This window comes from Homalodisca vitripennis, chromosome 4 (genome assembly GCF_021130785.1).
Source record: "Homalodisca vitripennis isolate AUS2020 chromosome 4, UT_GWSS_2.1, whole genome shotgun sequence".
Lineage (NCBI taxonomy): Eukaryota > Metazoa > Arthropoda > Insecta > Hemiptera > Cicadellidae > Homalodisca > Homalodisca vitripennis.
The window spans coordinates 37,998,779-38,022,372 of NC_060210.1; the positions used below are offsets into that span (position 1 = coordinate 37,998,779).

Genomic DNA, 23,594 nt, shown 5'->3' on the forward strand with positions numbered 1-23,594 from the left:
CGACACGTGTTTGGCGGGAACTAACGGCTGTTGGCGGGAAGAAGTGGGGGGAGGCGCGGGAAGCTACTAGGACCACAAATCATGTACGTACACTTCTAATTGGGTGCTGTGTAACCCCTTCCCGCACATATCACACTTATTATACAACAGAACGTTGCCATCGTAGGAAGGTTTGATTTGATATCAATCTTGAGGTCACCTTCCTTTTAATTACTCAATATTCATATCAAATCCTATCCCACTATGACTTCCTTGTGTGTAGTGTAGAAAGCTCCGTTGTTCCACCGTGCTTAGAGCCCATGTCAGTAACAATTTAGTGCATTAAATTGTGTACCCGATGAAAAAATGTCAATTTACCTGTATTACACAATATTTTACATTTTGTAATCTTGGTAGATACAACCAACCCAGGATTTCAGATGAAAAGATGTGGATTGTTCGTTTTAACTTTCTTCGCCGTCGACTTTTTTCTGGAACATGGTTTTAGATTCCAGGAGTCAAGTTTGTAAGAGCATCGGATTCCAGGCGCTGCATTAAGAGGGAAGTAAAATGGAGCTAAACCTAACATTCCTATTGCGTAAGCCTCCTCTCATACAAGCATTTAGATGTGTCATAAATTCATTCTTATTTTTGCAATTCTTAAAATTTTCCATGGAATCGGGTATGAGAATTCTCTTGCTTTACACTACAAGTACACTTGTAGAAAAAAAAAAATATCTATATATATATATATATATATATATATATATATATATATATATATATATATATAGCGCCATTGAGTTATTTTCTTGCAGAGGTCGTAGAATCTTAGGCCTTCTTTATGGGCCTATATTTTGACGGAGACATATCTCGTAATACTGTAGTGTGCAATTTTTATATAACTATTTGTATTAAAGAAACGCTATATATAATTTTTTAACTTTAGCAGTAATTAGTTAAGTGCAATAAATGTGTAGTTTTCGATGTGATAACATTCTTATGTATTGAATTAACTACTTCATTTTTTTCTACAGGCACCGAATATATAGATGTGCAACTGCCTATAATATAATCTATTAATCTCCCCCTGGTGTTTATGCCGCTAGCTGATAGTATGAGCTAGATTAGAATTAGAAGTGTACGAGCTACAAAGAACTCTTATACTCTTGAGTTCACGTATCTCCCATTACAATAAAGGGTTACAGGGTCTTCTTACAATAGTAATTAACCATTTAATTACGTTTGAAGACAAACTAGTGTATAGAATTACATGCGTGAGATGTTGTACAGGAAACTCACACCCTTTTTTTTATCTTACGTTTTGAACCACGAAAATGTATTGCACTTTACCATGAACTAATTGCATTAAGGCGATTTATGACTCCTTAGAACCTCGTTAGAAGATACTTATGAAATGTTATGCAATGGTGCCCGTTGACAATCTCACACTAAAATCGTTTGAATCACAGGAATTGTGCCAGTTATGCGTCAGTATTGATCACAATCAGTGCTTCCTCCCCAATCACATTATTTTTGGGTCACTTGATTTTCTCGATTAACGATTGATTAAAACTGAATGTTGAATCTTGCAAAATTATGAATAATTATTTATTAGCATTATTGTACGCTTTTATACTAATCAAGAACTCTTACCTCTACCCCATCACTGAAATCTAACAGGCCAAGAGTTCATGAATAGTAAGTAGGTTATAATAACATCCTATGCTCATTTTAGCTTCTCCGAAATTTATTAGTGCTCTATCATTTCCCATATATTGAACTGATTCACTTAATTATTATTCTAACTATGTAATTACTTTAACAAATAAATACAGAGACGTGTAAAAATAAAGATTTCGCCATCCTCAACTGAATTTAAAATGTCCAATATAGATTTGTATAAAATACATTTGTTTAATTTGCTCTCAAGTTTCAAAATGAAATTGTAACTGCACGAGGCAAACATTTAAATGAGAATTACTAAAAGTCTCTGTAGTCATTTAATTGCATGCTTTCCATTATGTTATCAATTACCTTGATGGTTAATGATATATGCTGTGCAGTGCCCTCACTTTCCACTGATATGCTGTTTAAGTTTTGCTGTACACTAATTTCTTTACATACGATTACAGTAAAACGTAAATGTTGAGCAAGTATACTATGGTAGCACAATTAGTATCAGGTAGCAGTAGTGAAAGCCTTGTTGGGTCAGGGTTCGTGGAAAGTGCAACGACCACAGCAAAACGCCCACTCTTTCTTCCGCCCACACAAACTCTGATTAACTTACTCAGATAGTTTCGCTTTACGTGAGCAGAATCATCTCGCAACTTAGTGTCAAGTTTACTCTCGTAGTCGTTAGTGGATCGCAATACTGTGATGTCTCCATTCAGAATTTGGCAAATAGCCTCACAATTTAATATTACCTTGTCTTATAAAATGTTTATACTATACCAAACCATGCATTTGCAGTTTAAAATTGTGTGGTTGTGTGCTTAAATGTGTTTCATCGGGAACTGATATTAGCTTTACATGCCTTAAATAAACAACCAGAAACCATAACATGTACGATTATGTAAACAACCAATTATGGTACCAAGTGCAGTGCAATCAAATTTATGCACTATAAACACGTTTGTAGGGAGTGTTTTCTGCCTTTCTCAAACTAACTATGCTTCGGTTCGGGTACACTAGATTCACATCCCATAAGCTGTCCACATGCATCATCCAGTCGTAGCTATGATGTAAGCGATTGTTTACTTTCCCTGGGCCCCAACAGAGTGCGTGACGCCCCAGGTCTTCCGGAGTGGCGCGATGTGGTGGGGGCGGTGCGGAGGGCTCTTCAGCAAACAGGTGTGGGCGTCTCGAGGGGCCGGAGACGAATCAATTAGTACCTACCGAGTCAAAAGGTCACAACCGCTTGAATAATTAATGTGACTGTAAATGTTCCAGTAGAAAGTGATTAATGATGAAATGAGAGGGACCACACTACTACAACAAATACTACTTCGAGAGAAGATAACTTATCTATAAATATGAAAAGTCACATTTTTACAGATAGATTCTTTTTATTCGCTGTAGACAAACTTGTTACGTTCACATAGGAAAAAAATTATGACTATTCTAGTTTCAGTAATATAGTAAGTACTTAATAAATCTCATTCATATATGCACGGAAATATGTTTTGAAATCACTCAATTTCAAAATCACCGAAGCATTAAATAAACTATGGTTAAACAGTTTATGTATAAGATTTATATCAATTTACAAATACTCTCAAATATTATATTAATTAGCTTTGTTTGTTTTTCTTTTTTTTTTGATAAGATGATAAGAGGGCGTATGCCTGTAATTCAAAATGTTTTAAACGCCCGCCTAGACAATATTTTTTTAATTCTCGTTTAAGTTATGTAGAAAAGAAATTTGCTAATAATTGCTTAACAAGATTAAGTGACTCTTGCCGTAAGACGTGTTGTATAATTCCATGTTCAAAGGAGGAGGTTATAATTTGGATCATTCGTTTCAATAAGTTTTTACCAAGGATTACTTACAACATTCTGAGGCAAATGATTCTGGATTCCAACTCCTCCTCCAATACGTAGTTTTTTATAACTGATCATGCAACTAAATTAGAAGTTATTAGTTCCTTATTTTAATAAATTTCATTAGTTACTCATCCTGCCTTCGAGATATAAAATTCTTTAATATGATTTTCTAAGTTTTTAGGTTCCAAGTCTGAACAGTGAATTCTTGGAATATTTCGACTTCCTGTAGTTAGCATTAATTGACATTAAATTTATTAATTGTAGATAACTCTCCACAGCAATGTCAATTTATTTAAAGAATTCAATTAGTTGTATTAGCTGAGGTAATGTTGAATACTTTAACAAATATGTTGGTGAGGAAGAGCTAGGCATTGTAAATGAATTTGTCTATATTCATAAAGTACTTGATGTAGGAAGTACGAGAAATCAAACAAACCACATGAATAGTAAAATGTGTAATATTCTAGAAATATTAGAATAATAATGGGGTTAAATAAATGGCCTTGAGAAATCAGTACTGATAAGAACAAAATCTGTGTTTTCTTTAAATCGATAGGGCAATTTCTTCTAAGACATAAATGGATTTTCAGACGTGCTATTGTTGGTGGACATCGAAATGTGATTGTATTATATTGCTCTCAACATAAAATAATCATTTCTCCCTCATATTATATTTTTACTACCTTGATACACTTTATACCAACGTACAGACACACAAAACAATATTTATGTCATCAGACAAAGAGATTGTATGTCACTACTTTGAATATGTTTAGCTGAAATTGAACTTTAATTTACGTGTTTGAGAGTTGGATTTCAGTTTGACCTGTTAAGTAAAAGTTTATCAGAGAAAAGAGTATCATTTCATATTTAAACCCTTTTAATTTCGACTTCCACTAAATCTAAGGATCGGCTTCTTTCATTAGGAACATTTCTCTATCGATATCAAGAATAAATGTTTGTGTAATGACATAATGCACATTGGCTCTCGTCCCTTGTTCTATTCGCATAAGTTAATTATTTTCAAAATAACACATCTGAAAGTATTTTAGTGAGAATGCTGATATTTTACTGGAGAATTCTGTTTCAGGCAACGGGGTGCCTGTACGACCACATTCGCTGGGGAGAGGCGTTCGTAGTAGTGTACAGTATATGCGACATGAACAGCTTCAATGACGCACACACTCTGCTGGACAAACTGAGCAAACTGAAGCTGCCTTCCTACTACACCACTCTGCTGCTAGGAAACAAGCGAGACCTAGACCACTCAAGGTGAGTTAAGAGTGCAGTTGGTTAAAAAGTAATGATAATAACAGTTTGAATATATTTTTTTTGTTTTTACTAATATAGTTTAATTATTGTAAATAGGATTTTAATATACAGGGTGTCCCGTAACTATCTGGACAAAGTTATACCACTTTTTTGCTCAGGTTAAGACAAACATTTTTCACTATATGAACATGTGTTTCCGATGCTTAGGTTCCCATCTGTAAGTATGTATGAGTTTGTTTTATATTAATTAATATATTAAAAAGTAATGAATTAAATTATACAAAATTTGACTCAAATTGTTATGATAATAAGGGTTACTGAAAAGAATATCATGAAATTATGTTTAGTATTTTCAAAATGGCGGCCATTAAACCTTTTAAACTTTGGATATGTAAAAAATAGCATTTTCTCAAGATTCGCAAAATTAACAATTTTTAGAAGGATTTTTCACAAATCTAATGATTCTAAAATTATTTAAATTGAATAACAAATAACTGATTGAGAGCAGATTGACTGTGACAAGACATGGCCCACATTTAGAAATGCCGTTTATTCAGTTTTTGTGTTGTTGGCTATTCGCTAAGAACCTCATTGTTACTAGTAGATTTGGTAGGATAAAAGCAAGTAAAGATAGTCTAGAAATCGTTTTAAAGTTAATATTTGAACATACGAGTGCCCCTTAGTAAATAATAGTTCATAACAAAAGCATCTTTTTACACAACTGTTGATTAAGAGATTCGATAACTAAAATATGTATAAAAAATGCATGTAAATGTATGTATATGTATGTAAAATATTTATGTATATGTATATATGCATTAATTTACTCTGTTCTTATAAATCAGCTATAGTCAAAACTACTATTCATATTCTGACTATGTTAGAGGCCAAGATTGGAAATAACGTCAAAGAAATCAACTATCTCAGTCCGAAAAATAGAGCGTAACTGAAACCGGTTTCTTTGTGATTACAATGAGCGTTGTTCTGTGATTACTCACGTCTGGTATTCTCGAGCACGCGGTGGCCGATGTGTGGGCCGTCGAGTGTGTTACCTGGCCGCGTCTGAGTGCGTAGTCTTACACAACACCAGCGAGCGACTGGTGACTGAGACGGACACGCCCCCTGTAGATGATATCGAGCATTGCGGAAGGACCCGAGAGCGATTTATGGTGGGAACCCTTGCTGTTCGGCGGGCGTTGTAACATCTCCATTGCCAATCGGTCCCACACGGCCGAGTGTGTGGACGTACATCAAGATCCAACACCTTGAAAATTGGTTATATTCCGCCGCACCTCCTATAAACGCTGTATAATTTCCCCTCACATTTTGTGGCATATACGTCTTTAAAGAATGCAGCCTTTTAACAGTTTCTTCTCTTACAGCATCCATCTACCTGCTGCTTGCGGTTATGTAAGTGTCAGTGGAGTGACAGGTATTAGCATAAGAATTGGATTTGTTTGTGAGTTGTCTCTTGGCCACTTTCACTGCCCGTGTCCTTGACCGCTAACTGAAATGCCCAGATTGGTCATGTGCCAGCAATTTTAGTAGTTATCCTTCCATACATTTTCATACATACTGGTGTTTATTAATGGTATTTAAAAGTTATACATTTCAAACACTTGATTCGTTAACTGTAACGACCATGCTACTGTCACAACCTGTCTTAATTTACCGTGTAAGATCACAACACCAATAATACTTATATAGCCTACATTTTATCACTTATTTAGCCTGTGAGGATCGGATAATAATAATATCGACTGAGCCATAATCGTCAGATACGCACTTTAAAATATAGTTAAACAATGTTTCAAATTTTAATATAAACAACTTTGCTCTTGTTAAAAACGTGAAACTTCAAATTTTTAATAACGGAAGGTTTACTCAATAACTACACACTTGCTTCAATAAACTTCTCACGTTTCGTTAACTTTTACGTGCAAATTATAAATATTAAAAGAACTCTGCAAAATAACTTTGTAAGTATAAATTAATGTAAACATGTATTAATTCAAAATTGAAATAAGCAAGTTAGGAAAATAAAATATATATTGCACAAATGTAGCTGACTGTAACCGTGTAACAAATAAGCAGCAGGAGCCAAAGTAACCCGTTCGAAAGCCTAGCCTAAACCGATAATACTGGAAAAATAAATGCACGAATTTATTTGAAGAGTATTCTAATTTGTTTTAGACAAATGGCTTAATATAAACTGTGGAGAACCAGGCTGTGACTGAAACGGTCAGAACAAAGGTAAGATAGCCATAGTTGATTGGACTGAGTTGATCGTTAAGATGGGTGAGTCTAACAAAAACATACTCTTTCTGGAAATGTTTTTTCCTTGAAGGAAATAGGTGTTTTTCGCACATTTGCCATCGTTCAGTGATACAACAAATCAGTAACACTACGTTTCGAGATCTGCAATCTAATCTTCTTCTTCGGGAAAATAAATAACCTAACACATAGTTAAAATCTAGGTTAAAATAAACAAATCATTCCAGAGTGTTGTGAAACGCATTAGTCAGGAATCACAACCACCATGTTGTGTGTCAACTTCACTAACTTTAAAACATGTACTTCAAAAAAGCAAAAAACAATAGTAATTATTAAAACAATCCTTCCATTGTCAAAAACAAACTTCAAACAAATAAAAATTCCTGCTCATTTCCTTGATGCTTATTTTTTTATGGCTTAGTTAAATTCTCCAAAAGTCTACGATTTTACAGTTTTGACTCTCTTTTATGAAGAATTATGTATTTTTAACTTCTTTAGAAATGGTACATGGCTATCATGGTAAGATGACTTTATTCAGTTTTTCATATAAATTTATAATTTTTCTGCGGTCATTTAAAATGGCTGAAACTATTAACTATAATTATTATAAAACCCACATTTGCGGTTTTTGTACAAGTAGCTAATTTTCTTCAGCCATAGATGCAGAAAAAATGTCACTACTATGTTTCTCGTGTATTTTTTAAGAGCAAAAATTAAAATTCGAGAACACTTAAAAATGCCACAAATTCTTTGAAGATTTTAAAATGGAATTAATTCGCCTCCAAGACGGGTAGTCCTATTACAGCTTCCCCAGAATGGAGGGTGTAAGTAATGCATCTTCAGAGTGGATCTTGTAAAGAATACTTCCAGAAAATTGTGTGCTGCTACATGTTCTCCAGAATTGAGAGTATAGGCAAAGGATTCCAGAGTGTATCTTGTACGTACAGAACACCTCCAGAAAAAGGCGCATAAGCAAAACCTTTTAAGAATTTCGCGTGTCAATAGATTATCTGCAGATCTGTTATAGCATATCTATAATGATACGTGTATGTGAAAAACCTCCAGAATGGGTCGTCTAGGTAAAGTACCTCCAGAGCGAGGCATGTGTATAAAATTTTTTTTTATTATTGTGAGAAGGGCGAACAAGATACTTTATATTAAAAGATTTGTGTTGTTATATCTCTTTATTGGTGTTTATTGAGTAAGACAATGATTCAAACTTAATCGTACTATACAAACAATATTGCATATACACTTCGATTTTATTTTGCTGTTTTTGAACATTGTTGCTGAAAAGATGAAACAAAGATACACTTGTTATTTTGCTAGTCTGACTCGATTCACGAGCCAATGACAAACGACTACTGTTAACGCTTTCCATTACGACCGCTATTCTATTGTTATATCCACTAAGAACAACAATAAATTCCTTGGCACAACGTTCAATATTGACTATTTTATAGCCGAGTCCGCAGCCACGACCTGTATAACTTATATTGACAACTCATTTCCTTCCACCATGACAGCTGATGTGAATCACCACGGACAAGTTAGTTAGGGTGTCGTGTAGCAATAACTTTAAAAGTGACACCAGACAGACAGACAGACAATAGAGTCGTATCTCTCAGAGGGTGACCTTGACTCCAGCGATATCTGTTACAGGGCCGGCTACCGTGTTACAGCTACGCTGCGACGGGTTCATACGCGGTTTATTTTTTAGTCGTGTACTTACTTATACTTGTACATTGTTCCAGATACTCAAATAATAGTGTATTATCGTGGTTTATTGCACAAAGGTGTTTATTATAATGCTTACCCTTTCCCGACTAAAACTTAGTTTCCATTCAAATATTTATGATATGAATAACTTCTTCTTATGTATGAATGTGTATTCGTTCCATCAAGAACATATTTTGCTGAAATAAAATACACATAATACTGTACATTCTAGTTTTCGCATGCAATATTTTGAACATATTAATTCAGTAAAAATTTCCTAGTTACAAAAAAACCAATGTCCTTCAATGTCACATAGTCCAAATTCCATGTTTGAACACCAAGATGGTCATAGAACTCATTCTTGTCTATTTAGAAATGTAGATTCATGATAAATTCAAAGTGTACAAATGGATTGTTTCTCGAGATAGATTTCCATTCATAATGTTTGGTTAGTAATTTAGGTTTTATATCAGTTCCGGTAAGCAAGCGAGAGTCCATAAAACGTAAGAGTGTGCTGAAGTCAATTATTATCACCGTAGTACATTTATATAGTATATTTTTTATTTCATTGTCGTACAGCTCTTAGCTTGTTCAAAATTTTAAATCCGTATCTTCACGAAGTTAAATTAAAATCGGTTACAAAATTTACATTTCATAGACAAGAAAGTAACATATTTTAAACGTTGTAAAATGATACAACTTAGGCTATCTTAAATCTAACCAGTTGATCGTAGAGATAAGACGTAGCATGTGTGGCAGAAGAGAGGATCGAAGGAATCTCTATAATGATGTGGAGTGGAAGAGCTCACGCGATATTGAGATTGACAGCTATCCCCAGGCTCAGCTCCAGCACCTGTCATTTGTGGATTTGGTCAATTTCAAACCTGCCATTTACCTGTTAGAGCATCTCACAAGTATCATCCTTGTTTACAAAATACGTGTGCTAATATTTAATCATCATTTATTTTAATGGTGATATGATTATATATTATTAATGGTTATATATAATTATAATGGTTATATTATATTATAAGAATGATGTTCGTGATCATGCTCTTGATACTATTCACATTATTACGATGTATTGAACCAAATACTGAATTGACGTGCTAGTTGGCTGAGCCTTAGCGAAGCCTATCACTCGTCGTTGGGCTGGAAAAATGTCATTACTATTTTTCTGTATGTCTTCTGTTAACACGTGAAGCCTAAATAGCCCATCGCACACAGCATTATTTTATAGTGGTGTGTAAACTTTTATAATTTAAACACTTATATAAAACCAAATATAATGAAAAGATACTAATATAAAATATACTGATATGGCAAGATATGTTAATAAAGACTTCATATGTAGGTATAAATTTCTCATTAAGGTCCATTTTTGCAAGAATGAGTTCTATGATGAGTAATTTTTATGTTAAATATTTTTTTTATTGCCTGTCTGTTTCATTTAGAATCAAATGAGCTTCAGATTTGTAATTGTGCATACAATCTCAGCAAAGTATGTAACAACACGTGCTGAAAGTTTTTGAATGGCTGGAAAACTTATTTTTCATATCGTGTGTTGTTGTGTCCACACGATATTGACTTGAAATTGATGTTCTGTATGATTGGCTGTATTTTCGAAGGACATCTCAAGAACACAATAAATATGTTCAGTTTTATCAAGCTATAGACTTGAAATTTTGTATGCAGCCTCAGCGAAGCCTGTTAGGCAACAGAGTGTGTGACGTAATCCTACCTTGTTTTAATTTCAAAAAGCAATCTCTTTATCAAAAGTTAGTTGTAGTATCCATTAACTTCGTAAGGCATCTTATTATATAGTTAAATATTAATCCATTGACAATATTATTAATTTTCCCTGTTTTTTTTTACTACTTATTACAGTGCTTTACTGTATTGCATTCTGAGTATGCTTGAAATTCTAATATTTTGCTAATGGCTGAATTATTTTGTAAATATAAATGCAGATGTTCTTGTAGGTCCTTTATCATAACTGTTTATATAATTAATGAAAAAACTGTGATGCATTTAGTTTTGAAAAAATATTCAGCAAGGAATTTTTGTACGGTGCTTCGCAGATTATGCGCATATTTTATCGATCTCTTATCGATATTTTACTTCATTTGAATACTCTGTATTGCTAATTTCCAATGCCACAGTCTAGCGGGTATGGCGGTTTTCGCAAGATAACCGAGTCAAGAAACATCAATCGTGGCTGCTCCTTAGAGACCTTAGTGACCACTGAACGATCCTCTCCGGCCACAGATCCTGGGTTAAATTTTGCAAGTGAGCTTCATAGCTCGACTGTTAACTCGATTATTATTAGTGTAATAGATCTATAATTCTACATTTTCAGCAACACTGTTATTCTTGGAATGCAGTAAAATACTTTATTTAGTTTAGGAATGAAGTGGTTTATATGTTTATTCCAATAAACTAGTATTCAAGATCGATTCACAAGAGTTAAAATTTTTAAAGTTAAACTACAGCTTTACATTTCTCAAAAAGTAACCTTTCACGCAAAATTCAATTAAAGCTAAAACCTATTGTTTATTATAAAGGGTTAAAATGTTTGTATTATAATCACAAAACTTTATTGTATAAAAATAACGTAATAATCCTTTTGCTCAAGAGTCCATTATGTGAAGTAACAAGTTAAACAACTGAGTTCAAACGTATGATTTACCATAAACGTGACGTAGGCAGCAAAGTACAAATGAGATTGCACAGAAGAAAGTAGGCCTACGGTAAGGTTTCCTGGAGAGATTGAGCCAAGAAGCCAGGGGGCTGTGGGACAGTCACGAAGGAATTAAATCTAAACCTAATTACCACGGATGGTCCTGAGGACGCTGGACACCGAGACTGACAGGCCATTGCTGTCACGCTCTGGAGCCAGTCGTGTCGTTGATGACGTCATGGTGGGTGTGGAGTATCGTGTCTGCAGCTTGAACATTCAGAGTGTAAAACAATTAGTCGTCATTCCTAATTTGCATGTAACCCCTTATCATGTGCAAGAGACGGTTCAATCATTTTATAAATATGTCTCAATACTTATAAATTTCTTTTATTGGGATTTTTTTATTTCTTCTATCTCGCTGTATTTCCGCACGATATCTCAAAAACTAACTGATCTAATACACTTTAAATAGTACATGAAGCTTCATTTCTGTATGAGGAACATCGAGTTCGATTATGTCAGGTGTCATTTCGTTGACTAATATTTGTACATTGGTGTTATAAGTGATATGTCTAATTATTCTAACACATTCATAATTTTTTATGATTACTTGATGAGCAGAATTTTATTATTTAAACATAGCTGTGGAACTCAATTTAATGAGCAAAATGTTTTTCATCTGGCAAGATATAGCTAAATAGTCCTAACTCCGCCTCTTAAATAGGGGCATATTTCATTTCATTTCATATATCTAGAAAGCTTCATATCTAGACCTTTGCATGAAACATAATTTATGCATAGTTCACAATCAGTTCTGTGATGTTGCATACATGTCAAACCATGGAATTTGGGCAAGAGTCATTGAAAACCATCATTCAGTAGGCTGATACAATTTTTCTTTTACATCCTCGGGGATGAAAAATTTCCTGTTTTTATTATTGTCTGTAGTCCTATCTTTCACTAACTTAATTATTTATAGACTTGCAATTTTGAACCTCAGCGAAGCATGTCTCGTGACACGTGGTATGGTATACTCCTACTGTATTTGAGTAAAATAAATTAGGAATTTTTTTAAGTAATTAATTTCCTTGTGTTCAAGTTATTGGCTTATTGTGCAATTTTACTTCCATGCCTTTAGATAAGATCTATAGATTGCAGGTCCCTGATCCATCGGTATTGATAAAATAACGCATTCCGTAAATAATGCTGCATATACAATTAGATCGAAAGTTGTTCTTGCCCACAATAACAAGATTTTATAATTAAATTACTATTCATATATTAAATGTTATAACAGGTCTTATGAAATCTTTGGATACTCCATTTATGTTCATAATCATTTGTTTAATTACTGGTTTTTTTACGAAATTATTGTAATTGGTATTTCTTCTCTCTGCCAACACAATATCTGTCATAGAAACTAACTTATCTTTATAAGGTCTATGACCTCTAAATTAATGAAAAATGTGAATGTGTCATGGGTAAGGCATCGCAAGAAAGGTTTCATCCTTAAAGAACTTTTGATTTGGCGTGAAACTTCACTCCTACATAGAAAATAATGAGCTCCATGATAGAGCATTTACAACCATGGAATATGGCTGAACGATATTGAAAGAGGATGCTGCAATTTCCTGTATTAACTGCCGGCGGGATATAACATTATGTTTTATAACATTATGTTATAACAGATGTCCTGTCTGCCTGTTCGCAGAAAAACTAGAAAATGAAATGAGCTCTAAATTTGAAATTTCGCTTGTAACATTGGAAAATCTTAAAAAACTTAAAGATTTGCACTGCGTACGAACTAATTCTCTGTACCTTTCATTGCATGCATTTTTATGACAATATATTCATTAAATTTAATAATACACAAACCCTTATAATCCTCAGTATTGAAATCCTTAACATTGCTGATGACACTTAAACGATTAACTGGTTAAAGGATGACTTATTCCACATGTAAGTCATAGACAGTGAGAATATAAGCTAAGTAACTAGCAGAAGGTTTTACATATCTAACATAACTAATGGACTTACTGGTTTAGTAAAGTTGAATAAAACTGTAAAGAGATATGCAGTACCATGAATGATAGTTTATATAACATGTTTTAATGGCGTGTACTCTTAGTAATTGAGAAAGTCAAACAAGTAAGATCAATTACTAAAGAAAGAAATGCAGTTTTTATTGAAATTGTAACGGAAGAAGTGATTTACAACCTTGCTCCATTAGAGAGTAGTCTCTCATATATTATACATATATCAACAGCTGAAATTGAAAATAGTTTTCAGATTATTTACCCTAAGCTAATTTATTTTGATAATTAAAAGCAAATATTTATTCTATAGCATAAATCAATATTAAGTAACAAAAATATAAATATTTAAACTTACAAGAACTTATTGAAATATGGTATTATTAGCTGGGGTGATACAATCGGCATGTTTCAGGCACGACATGGAGAAGGTTTTATATATATATATATTCAAATTCTAAGAACATTAAATAGTGTAGTTATGTGCTAGGCAAAGTAGTACAGTGAAATAAAAAGCTATAAAGGTAGAGTAGGGCACGAAATCTATTGATATTAATCACTTTTTATTGAAGTAGGAGAGTCATACCTAGTACTCGTATCTTCTAATATTTTATAACAACCTTATGAGACATGTCCCCACTATATCTCGAACTTGTCTATTACCTTGAAATTTTGCATGAAGTTTCAGTACGATATCGAGTTTGAAGGTGGAGCATGTTATTCAATAGGATTTTGTCTTTGTAGCCTTTTTTACATTACCTTACATTGGTCTTATGGATAACCATGACGGTAATCATAAACACGTAGGTTAAATGTATTTATAAGCACACTGAATACAATAATATGACATTTAAAAATGTGACCTATTAACATACGTAGCTATGAAATTCTGCGTGGAGCCACAACGAATCCTGTTACGTAACGTACTCCCACCTTAATAAATAATAAATTCAACGTTCACTTACAAAAATATTGGCCACATCGTACTAAACCTACTGTAGAGTCTCTTATAACTATTTACTGATTAGCTCGATCTCGACTAAGGGAACGTACCCTAATGTCTGAAACCACACGTGTTACTTATAATCAATCTTATGACATATACATTCTGAAGACCTCCTCAAAGAATTTCTAAATTCCCTTTACACATTTTCTATATTTCACAATTTCGCTTTAAAATATTCCCGTACAATAATTTCCTTTCTAGATGTTTAGGTGTTTTTGGAAGAAGGCTTTCTTAAAACCAAAATTCATTATAAATATCCAACACCATGCAATACCTTAACAATACTAGCTACCACCGTACACATTTGAAAAAGAAAATCCCAAAAAGTTTAGCTACTGGACTAAAATAATTAAGTTCAATGCAACAGTTAAAACATCTTTATTGAAGACTGTATAATGAATGAATAAATATTGGAATGTAAACAACAACAAAAACAAATAATAGTCAGCTGACTATGTCACATCTCCCTTCCTCAGGAAGTGTAAGTGTAATCCTTCAGGTAATTGGGTTTACCATATCTCTTGGCAATATGCTGTGAGTTGCGTCGATAAAGTTTTCCTTTGCTTTCCACTATGTAAGACCTGGGGTTTACTTTGTCTTTAATTACTCCGTCTAACACCCAACTTCGATGACCCTTTCTTAGCTTTACGTTCTCTCCAGGTTTAAACTCTGGCTTTGGAACGGCACCTCTATCTCCAAACATGTTTTGTTTTTCTCTCGCTTCAGAGAGTTGTTGATGCACTTTCTTTGGATCAATTATTGATGGCAATAGAAGCGCATCATCAATTGGAACCAATGTCTGTGTCCTTCTAGACATTAGCCTTTGTGCTGGAGAACCTAGATTTGGTGATCGTGGAGTGTTTCTATGATTCAACAGAGCTTCAAATAAGTCTGTTCCGTCTTGATAACATCGCCTGACCAAATTTTTTCGCTGTCTGAACAAACCTCTCTGCCAATCCGTTTGCTCTTGGGAAGTTTGGAGAGGATATGGACTGTTCAAATCCCCATCGTTTTGAAAATGTTTTAAACTCTGCTGAATTGAAAGGCATTTTATCTGATTCCAGTACAGCTGGTACACCATGAACAGCAAACCATGACTTCAACTATTTGATAGTTGCATAACTACTTGACGACACTTCAGCGAGTTCGAAGTAACCAGAGTAGCTGTCACCAAGAACAAGGTAACTTTTGCCTTTGAACTTAAAATAATCAGCTGCTGTAACCTCCCATGGCCTGATTGGAATTTGTTTACTTTTGATGGGTTCTTTTATTTCTGCCCTACTCTGACTTTGGCATACTGTGTATGATCGTATGAAGTCACTCAAATCTTCAAACATGTTGGGCCAGTACAAGGATTCTCTTGCCCTTTGATAACAAGATTGAATTCCTTGATGTCCAGTATGAATAGCTTTGATAATATCCGTTTTCATACCATTTGGAATTACAACTTTGGTTCCTTTGAACACAACTCCATCTTCAACCATCATTTCATCTCTGAAATTCCAAAATAAGTGCAAGCTCTTAGGCAACTCAGTTTTTTATTTAGGCCAACCATTTTGTATTACTTGTATTAGTTCTTGTAAGGTGGAACTTTTCAATGTTTCCTCTTTGACTCTTAAAAGCTGATTTTATGGATGTATTGAGAAGATTGATATCACTTCAAGGTCTTTTTCCTGCATAGTAGTATTTTCAGCCGTTTTACAGTCCCTACTTAAAACATCTGCAATGTGCATATTTGTTCCTTTTATGTACAATATTCTTCGGATCGCACGGAATTATCTCTAGAAATATCCTTTGAAGACGAACAGGTGCTTCATTCAATGTTTTTCTAAATATTGTTTGTAGAGGCTGATGATCAGTCTCTATAGTCAATGGTCTACCGTAAATAAAACAGTGAAATTTTGTGCAACCAAATTGTACCGCAAGAGCTTCTTTTACTATTTGTGGCATTACTTGTTCTGTTGGTGATAATGCTATTGTAGCATAGGCAATTGGACGGTCCTGTAATAGAACAGCCCCAATTGAATGTTGGCTTGAATCAACTGACAGTCTCACAGGCTTCTTTACATCATAAAATCCTAGTGTAGGTGCTGTAGTAATAGCTTGTTTTACATTTTCAAATGCCTTTTCCTGATCTACAGTCCAACTGAAGTAATGATCTTTCTTCAAAAGTGATCTCAGAGGAAGAACTAGATTAGAGTAATTTGGAATGAATCTTGAAAAGTAATTTAACATGCCCATTAGCCGTCTAAGCTCTTTTAGGTTGGTAGGGGCCTGCAATTGTTCGATGGCGTGTATTTTCTCTTCGTCAATTTGAATTCTATTTCCACTAATTATATGACCTAAAAATTTTATTTTAGTCATCTCGTAAACGCATTTCTTGTAATTTAGTTTCAGTCCTGCTTCTGAGAACCGCTTCTTAACGATTTCAGTTACGTTTCTAAGTTCATCAACAGTTTTTGCATAAATTATTACGTCATCCATAGCACATTCGGTGTTTGGCACATCCTTGAGAATGTCGCAAATTAACTTTTGGAAAATTTCTGGAGCGGACGCGAGTCCAAAAGGCAATCGTATAAAGGAACATCTTCCCCAAGGTGTAGCAAATGTCAAATAATCTTGAAATCTTTCACTGACTCTTATTTGCCAGAAACCTTTCTCGGCATCTAGTTTAGTAAAATATTTTGCACCATTTAATTTTGCGAGGATTTCATCCAATGTATTCAGAGGGTAATGTCTTCTGAGTAGGTTTTTATTGACATCAGTTGGGTCCAAACAAATTCTTAGTTTTCCATTTTGTTTAACCACAACTAAAGGTGACACAACTGGGGTTGGTTTTTGAACCGACTTGATTACCCCCAACTCAACCATTTTGTCTACTTCACCTCATCCCTAATTGCAAATGGTATTCTTCTGGCAGCATGTATTCTTAAAACTGGATTTTCAACCAAATCTATATCATAAATAAAATCCTTTATTGCACTCATTCCTTTCATACTATTTGTACTTTCTACCCTTTTTATCAGTCCAATCTGTTCACTCCTAATATTGGAGATACATTATCACTATTTGCAACTAAAAACTTGATCTTGGTTTCTTCTCGACTTTTACCAATAAAACAGTTTACTTCAACCTCACCTAAGACTTCAATGAAATGTTTGCTATACGAAACAAGGCGTTTAGTTGCTGATGAAGACATAGGTACGTTGAGGCGCTATGCAATGTTTTTTGGCAGTACGTTACAAGCTGCTCCTGAATCAATGTTTGCATTGAAGCTTATGTTGCTTGTGTTTACTGTAACTACCCATCGGTCGTTCGCCTCACTAAAAGCAATTTCCATTACACCTAAATATTGTTCCTCTGTGGTATCCTTCTTACTTGCATTGTTAGATTGTTCGACCATAGAAACTCCTGGCATTGAAGTTTTTGATTCAGACCTGCAATACCTAGCAAAGTGGTTGAGCTTAGAACATTTCAAACACTCCTTGCCAAATGCGGGACACTGACGTGGACCATGCTGGTTTCCGCAGTTTCTACATTGGAATATAAGATTTCTACCTAAATTACTATTATTCTTGTTTAAACTTTTAAAACTGTTATTGACAAATCGCAGGCTGGTTATGCAGTGGTTCAAGCTGTTGACTGGCTACCTGATCTATACTTGGTGTTGTATTTTGTAAGGCTCCCAATTGTTTCTTAGTTTGCTCGACTAGTCGTGCCTTTTCTGTTGCCCTGCTTATAGTAAGTTTTGGTTCTAGCAACAGTTTTTCTTTTAGGTAGGTGTCGCTTTGTCCAACCATTAGCCTATCTCTAATAAGTTCGTCCTTTAGAACCCCATACTCACAGTCCTGAGCTAAGTTTCTCAGTCGTGAGATGAATTCACCTACGCTCTCAGTTTCATTTTGGACCGCAATATTAAACATGTATCTAATGTAAATAATATTCTTCTGAGGAGAAAAATAATCATCAAAATGTTTTATTACTGTTCCTAAATCTGACTTTGCTTTTCCAGATAGTGAGAAACTGTTAAATACTGGTATTGCTTCATACCCTAATATGGTCATGAATGTAGCTACTTTAACCTCACCTTCTTTTTCCTTCAACCCGGTTGCCTTGGCAAAGAACTCAAAGCTTTGTTTCCAGATTTCCCAGTTTTTGGAATCTCCATCTTCTGATATAGAAAAAGGCTTGGGTGGCTTTACTTTCAACATCTTCTGACAACAACTAAGATAATTAAGTTAAATGCAACAGTTAAAACATCTTTATTGAAGACTGTATAATGAATGAATAAATATTGGAATGTAAACAACAACAAAAACAAATAATAGTCAGCTGACTATGTCACAACTGGAGTAAAACATTTGTGTAGCAAAGATTCTGATTTCACAAATTATACAAAAAAAATTAACTAACATCTTCAAAAATAATAATATAAAAATATCAATTATACAGATAAGTTATAATGATAACAAAGATTATCCTTTAAAGCAATCTAAATTTATTACTAAACATTCTGATCTTAACGAAATAAACACTATAACCTAAAATAATCTTTAAATGACCAATAAATCATAAAAATATCTTAGTTTAAACCAAGGCAATAAAAAACTAAAATCATGGAAAAACAATTTTACTGTTTTAAAACTTTTTAAAAACCATTCTACTGCAAAATTAAGTCATATATTCAATATAATAACAGTAGTGTAACTAGTAAAACATATCCAATTAAACTGAAGCAACGTACGAGTAATATCTATTATATAAAAATGAAACTGTTCGTGTGTAACAGCATCACTCACAAACGGCTGGACGGATTCGCCTAATTTTTTTTTAATTTGTTCGTCTTGATCTGTAGAAGGTTATAGGATACTTTTTATCCCTTTCCCGATTCAGGATTCCGCCCCACGGGTTACAGAAATACCCGTAAGAAATGCATTGCAGCAAACATATGTTATTAAATGAAAGAGTCTTTTCAAATTTTTAATCAGCTGTTCTTTGTAAACATATATAATGTGACAAAAAATATATTTATATATAATTTAATTACTACACTTATAGTTTTAAAGCATAGAGTAAGCTTAAGAGAAACGACAAATTTTGTTTAAACTGTTTCTGCAATCACTGTTAAACATAGACTTTACTATCCAGATAATACAATTCAAATTTGACGTAAAAATTCACCTTTAACTGCAATATTTATTTAATATAAACCATGCTCATGCTTGATCAGAAGAGCAATGCAGATATCATAATTACTATCTTACGTTGGCTACAAATATAAAGAATGTTATAAAATCAACCTTAGTTGTTTTTTTTTGACAGAAGTATCAGGAATGTGGTACATACCTTCATAATGCGCCCAAGAAGCTCACGAAGGAACGACTATCAATTATCTCAGCAATGTTTAGAATGTGATAGAAAATGAATAAGTGAATATAGTGTACTGTTTTCAACGGGAAATTGCGTGCGAAGCCGCGGGAAACTTATTGAAATGCGCAGCGAAGCGCGCCGGGTCCGCTAGTATCAACTAAATATATAGGTCAAACCTATAAACCTCTTCTTGTCAGAATGAGAGGTCACCGTGCCAGGACCTTTCATAGAGATTACAAGCTCCTCTCTGTACATCCCAGAGAACACAATCAGGACACAATTTACATTTTTTTTAAATTGAAAATTATAACTAAAATTATTTATAAGATATAATTAATAATGTAGCATTTGGTATAAATGAAAATGTCAATAGATTTAATTTTCAACGAGTTTAAAGCAAAATTTCCTTTTGGTTTGAATCTTAAATAAACTTATTTTAATTTTTTACTATAAGAAACATCTATATAGAAAGAAAGAAATCCCTTTCAGACAACTAATTTTTAAAATCCTGGCAGGTACATTCTATGGATACTCAATTAATGGAAATAAATTCACAGACTACTACCAAAGTTTCAGTCATTGAATGGTCGCAAATGTTTTGACTTAATTAACGTTTCATGTAATACGTAAATGGGTATATCAACATAAGCCCATAATATTTATTATGAGTGTACTTTTTTACTAGAGATGTTAAGTCATATGAGCTGTGAAAATTAAATACTCAAGTGTATTTTCTGAACATTTAGAGTCCCCAGACAGTAAAAACGCTAATAAATCTTTATTTTTTTATTTTTGGTCCTTAGCAGTGGAAGTCTAATTAGTCAGGTGATGGTCATTTGTGATTCTCATTATTTGCTCGTTATAATTGCAGCGCCAACTCGTTACGCTCATTCGCCCTTCACGGCTCCCTGCTCTGGTTGATTACTCGTAACCGGTTGGTCTATTCCACCACAGCTTTGAGTACTGTCGGATAGAGCACTAGCGAGAACTATCGTTTTACAAGCTGTAGGTTGTGTTTAGAATTTTCCTTGCCATGATTGATTAAAACCTACTGTTAATGAATGGACCACAGTACTGTTTTTAAACATTGCGCCATTAAAGTTTTTTAAGATTTGTTATATTTAATTGCAACTATTTCAATTTCATATTTTATCATGTATAAATTAATTATTTAAGATAGATTGAAATTAAACGCCTCTAAAAAAATAAACCATATAAATGACCACATAATTTTCTTGAACTTTACTCCTATTAAAATTATACAACCTTAAACATTATCAATAATAAACATATTTTTTATATTCTGTTCAAACAGCACATCAGTAAAATAGTGAAGGCCTTGAAAACGTGCAAAACATAAAATCAAGGAAGTGCATACAGTATGTATTATTAAAATAACTATGCCCTCAAAGCTACTGAGCGAGTTCTACAATTTCAAATGTAAGTTTAAACGTTTGATCTATAATAGAGAAGAAAGTTTCATAACCAATCATTATTCTCTCGATAAATTGTTACTAAGCACCTTAATAAAAACTGGTTCGTGGTTTTAACCTAACCATTTCAATTTGAATACTGAGTAAACTGTTGATATCCATTTCCGTCCACAAATTCCTCAATCTAAAACTATAGCTATAATAGATGATTATTCTTGAACAATGCTCAATGTATTTCTGGACCTAAAACTAGATTATTCTCTTAAATGGCCTAATCACTTTAACATAACTTACTATAAATTCTGTAAATGCTTGCACATTTTGTGAAATTTATCTGAAATTTTAAACTTTGGCTCCGTTATATAGTTTTTATGGCTATTTCTTATACCTAATATCATAAGGTCTTATCTTTCGGAGAGTTTGAAAACTGACACCAATTAACTGAGTTTTTACAATGAATGCGCTTGATTTATGTTTTTTGAAGACGAAGGAGGCTGTAGTGCCGTTTTTGTCCGTGTGAAGCTATTAACTTTACCTCCCTTTTATTAGTTTATTTCAGTTTATACTCTTAGATATATTACATTTTTTCAGCTAAGCATCATAACCAGTCTACCTGTCATAAATCAAGTCTTGAAGTTGCAATCCTGAAAATATTTATTACCTTCCTGCAGCAGTTAGAGACCTACCAATAAACGCTCTTTTAAATCCAAATTAAGTATTTTTTTAATAGTCAGATGTTTTTACTGCGTGAATAAGGTTTTGATCATAACCTAGTGAGAATAAGTCTAATTAAAATCCTTGTAAATATATAATATTGCCTTTAATTTTTATTTTTATTACTTTTATATCATACTTCAAAATAAATTACATGTACTCATCTAAATATTATGTAAATTATCTATGACAATAACGAAGTGTTGAATTTGAATTCCAAGATAAATCTCAGCGGTTTGAATTTGACTATAATAAACTATGAATTATTGTGCGTGAGATAATTTTCTAGAGTTATATCTCGCATTCCCTTTCTACCGCCATAAATCAGTCTGCCTATTAACCAACGTTCACTTTTCGCTTGTAACGACGTTGATGAATATGATTGGATTATGACGTCTCGTTTCTTCTCTTGCTTGCGGTTCAACTTGACAACTTTTTCCGATCAGTAAAGTTTTCTCCTACTACCATATTCAAAGCAGAGTTGCCATATTTGTATCACAACCGAAATCGATTTAGCTATTCTAATTTGAGTAAAAGGTGTATAAATTACATTTATTAATGTGTTTGTGGCCTGACCAGCAACACACTTACATTCAGTACATTTATATGAGCTTATTTAATCAATTATACCAATATTTATTTCATTCATGCATTTACATGTAAGTTACAAGTTTTCACAGCTCATTAAACATCACTCAAATGGGTATGGGGATGCAAAGTTTTTCAAATTTAACAACATTGGTACTAAACGAAAAACTTGGAAAAATTTTAAGTTACCTTTTGAAAGTTTATATTTAGTTCTTTCTAATAACGATAATTGATAAACGCCAATTTAAGTATAATCGTTGTACAGTAAAAATAGAAAATTTCTGTACAATTTTCCCAAAAATGCTTAAAATTTAGACAGGTAAAAGATGTTTTTGTTAACATTTATACCAAATTTCTCAGCGTTTTAAGACCTTCAAAATGATGTGTCACATGACCATACTTATAATTAGAAATTTTAGAGATACGAACCTATGACCCTTATTTTCGAGTACACTCTGTATTTTAAATACTACTCAAGCAGTTTTACAAAGTTCGCCACATGATGTTTATTAAGGTTACAGTTGTATCATTTTATATGAAACGACTCGACTATAGGAGAATGCGGCCGGGTGTTTTGAAACATCAAGAATAATCTCCAAGTCGACGATCAATTTGTATTTTCTAAGGACAGAAACTATTTTTTATTAAATCGAAAGAGGAATTTCTTCCCAAAATAAATCTTATATTGATAGGTAACAAAATGGAAGTGAATCGAATGCGACTAAAATACCAAACAATTACAATTTGCAAAAATACCTTTTTTAATTGGCATACCTTAAACTAACCATGAAACGCGTAAATGGTCCATTTACATCTTTGATAGCCAATCACATAAATATTCTGAAAATGTACTTTGAGACATTCTCACAAAGGAATTAGTACACATTTTATATTTTTATTCAAACCACTAATTGCAACCTTAAACAAACCAAAACAAATGAGGGTTCGTGTAGACAACTACTAGATTATGAACAACATAA

General features: G+C 33.3%; 1 protein-coding gene across 1 annotated transcript in view; it reads left to right on the forward strand.

The window, feature by feature from the left end:
* Window positions 1-23,594, forward strand: part of LOC124359165 (ras-related and estrogen-regulated growth inhibitor-like) — a 223,770-nt gene that overhangs the window by 184,462 nt on the left and 15,714 nt on the right. The window contains exon 5 of the mRNA XM_046811680.1: window positions 4,616-4,797. Coding sequence (XP_046667636.1) covers window positions 4,616-4,797 — 182 coding nt within the window. The remainder of the gene's footprint in view (window positions 1-4,615; window positions 4,798-23,594) is intronic.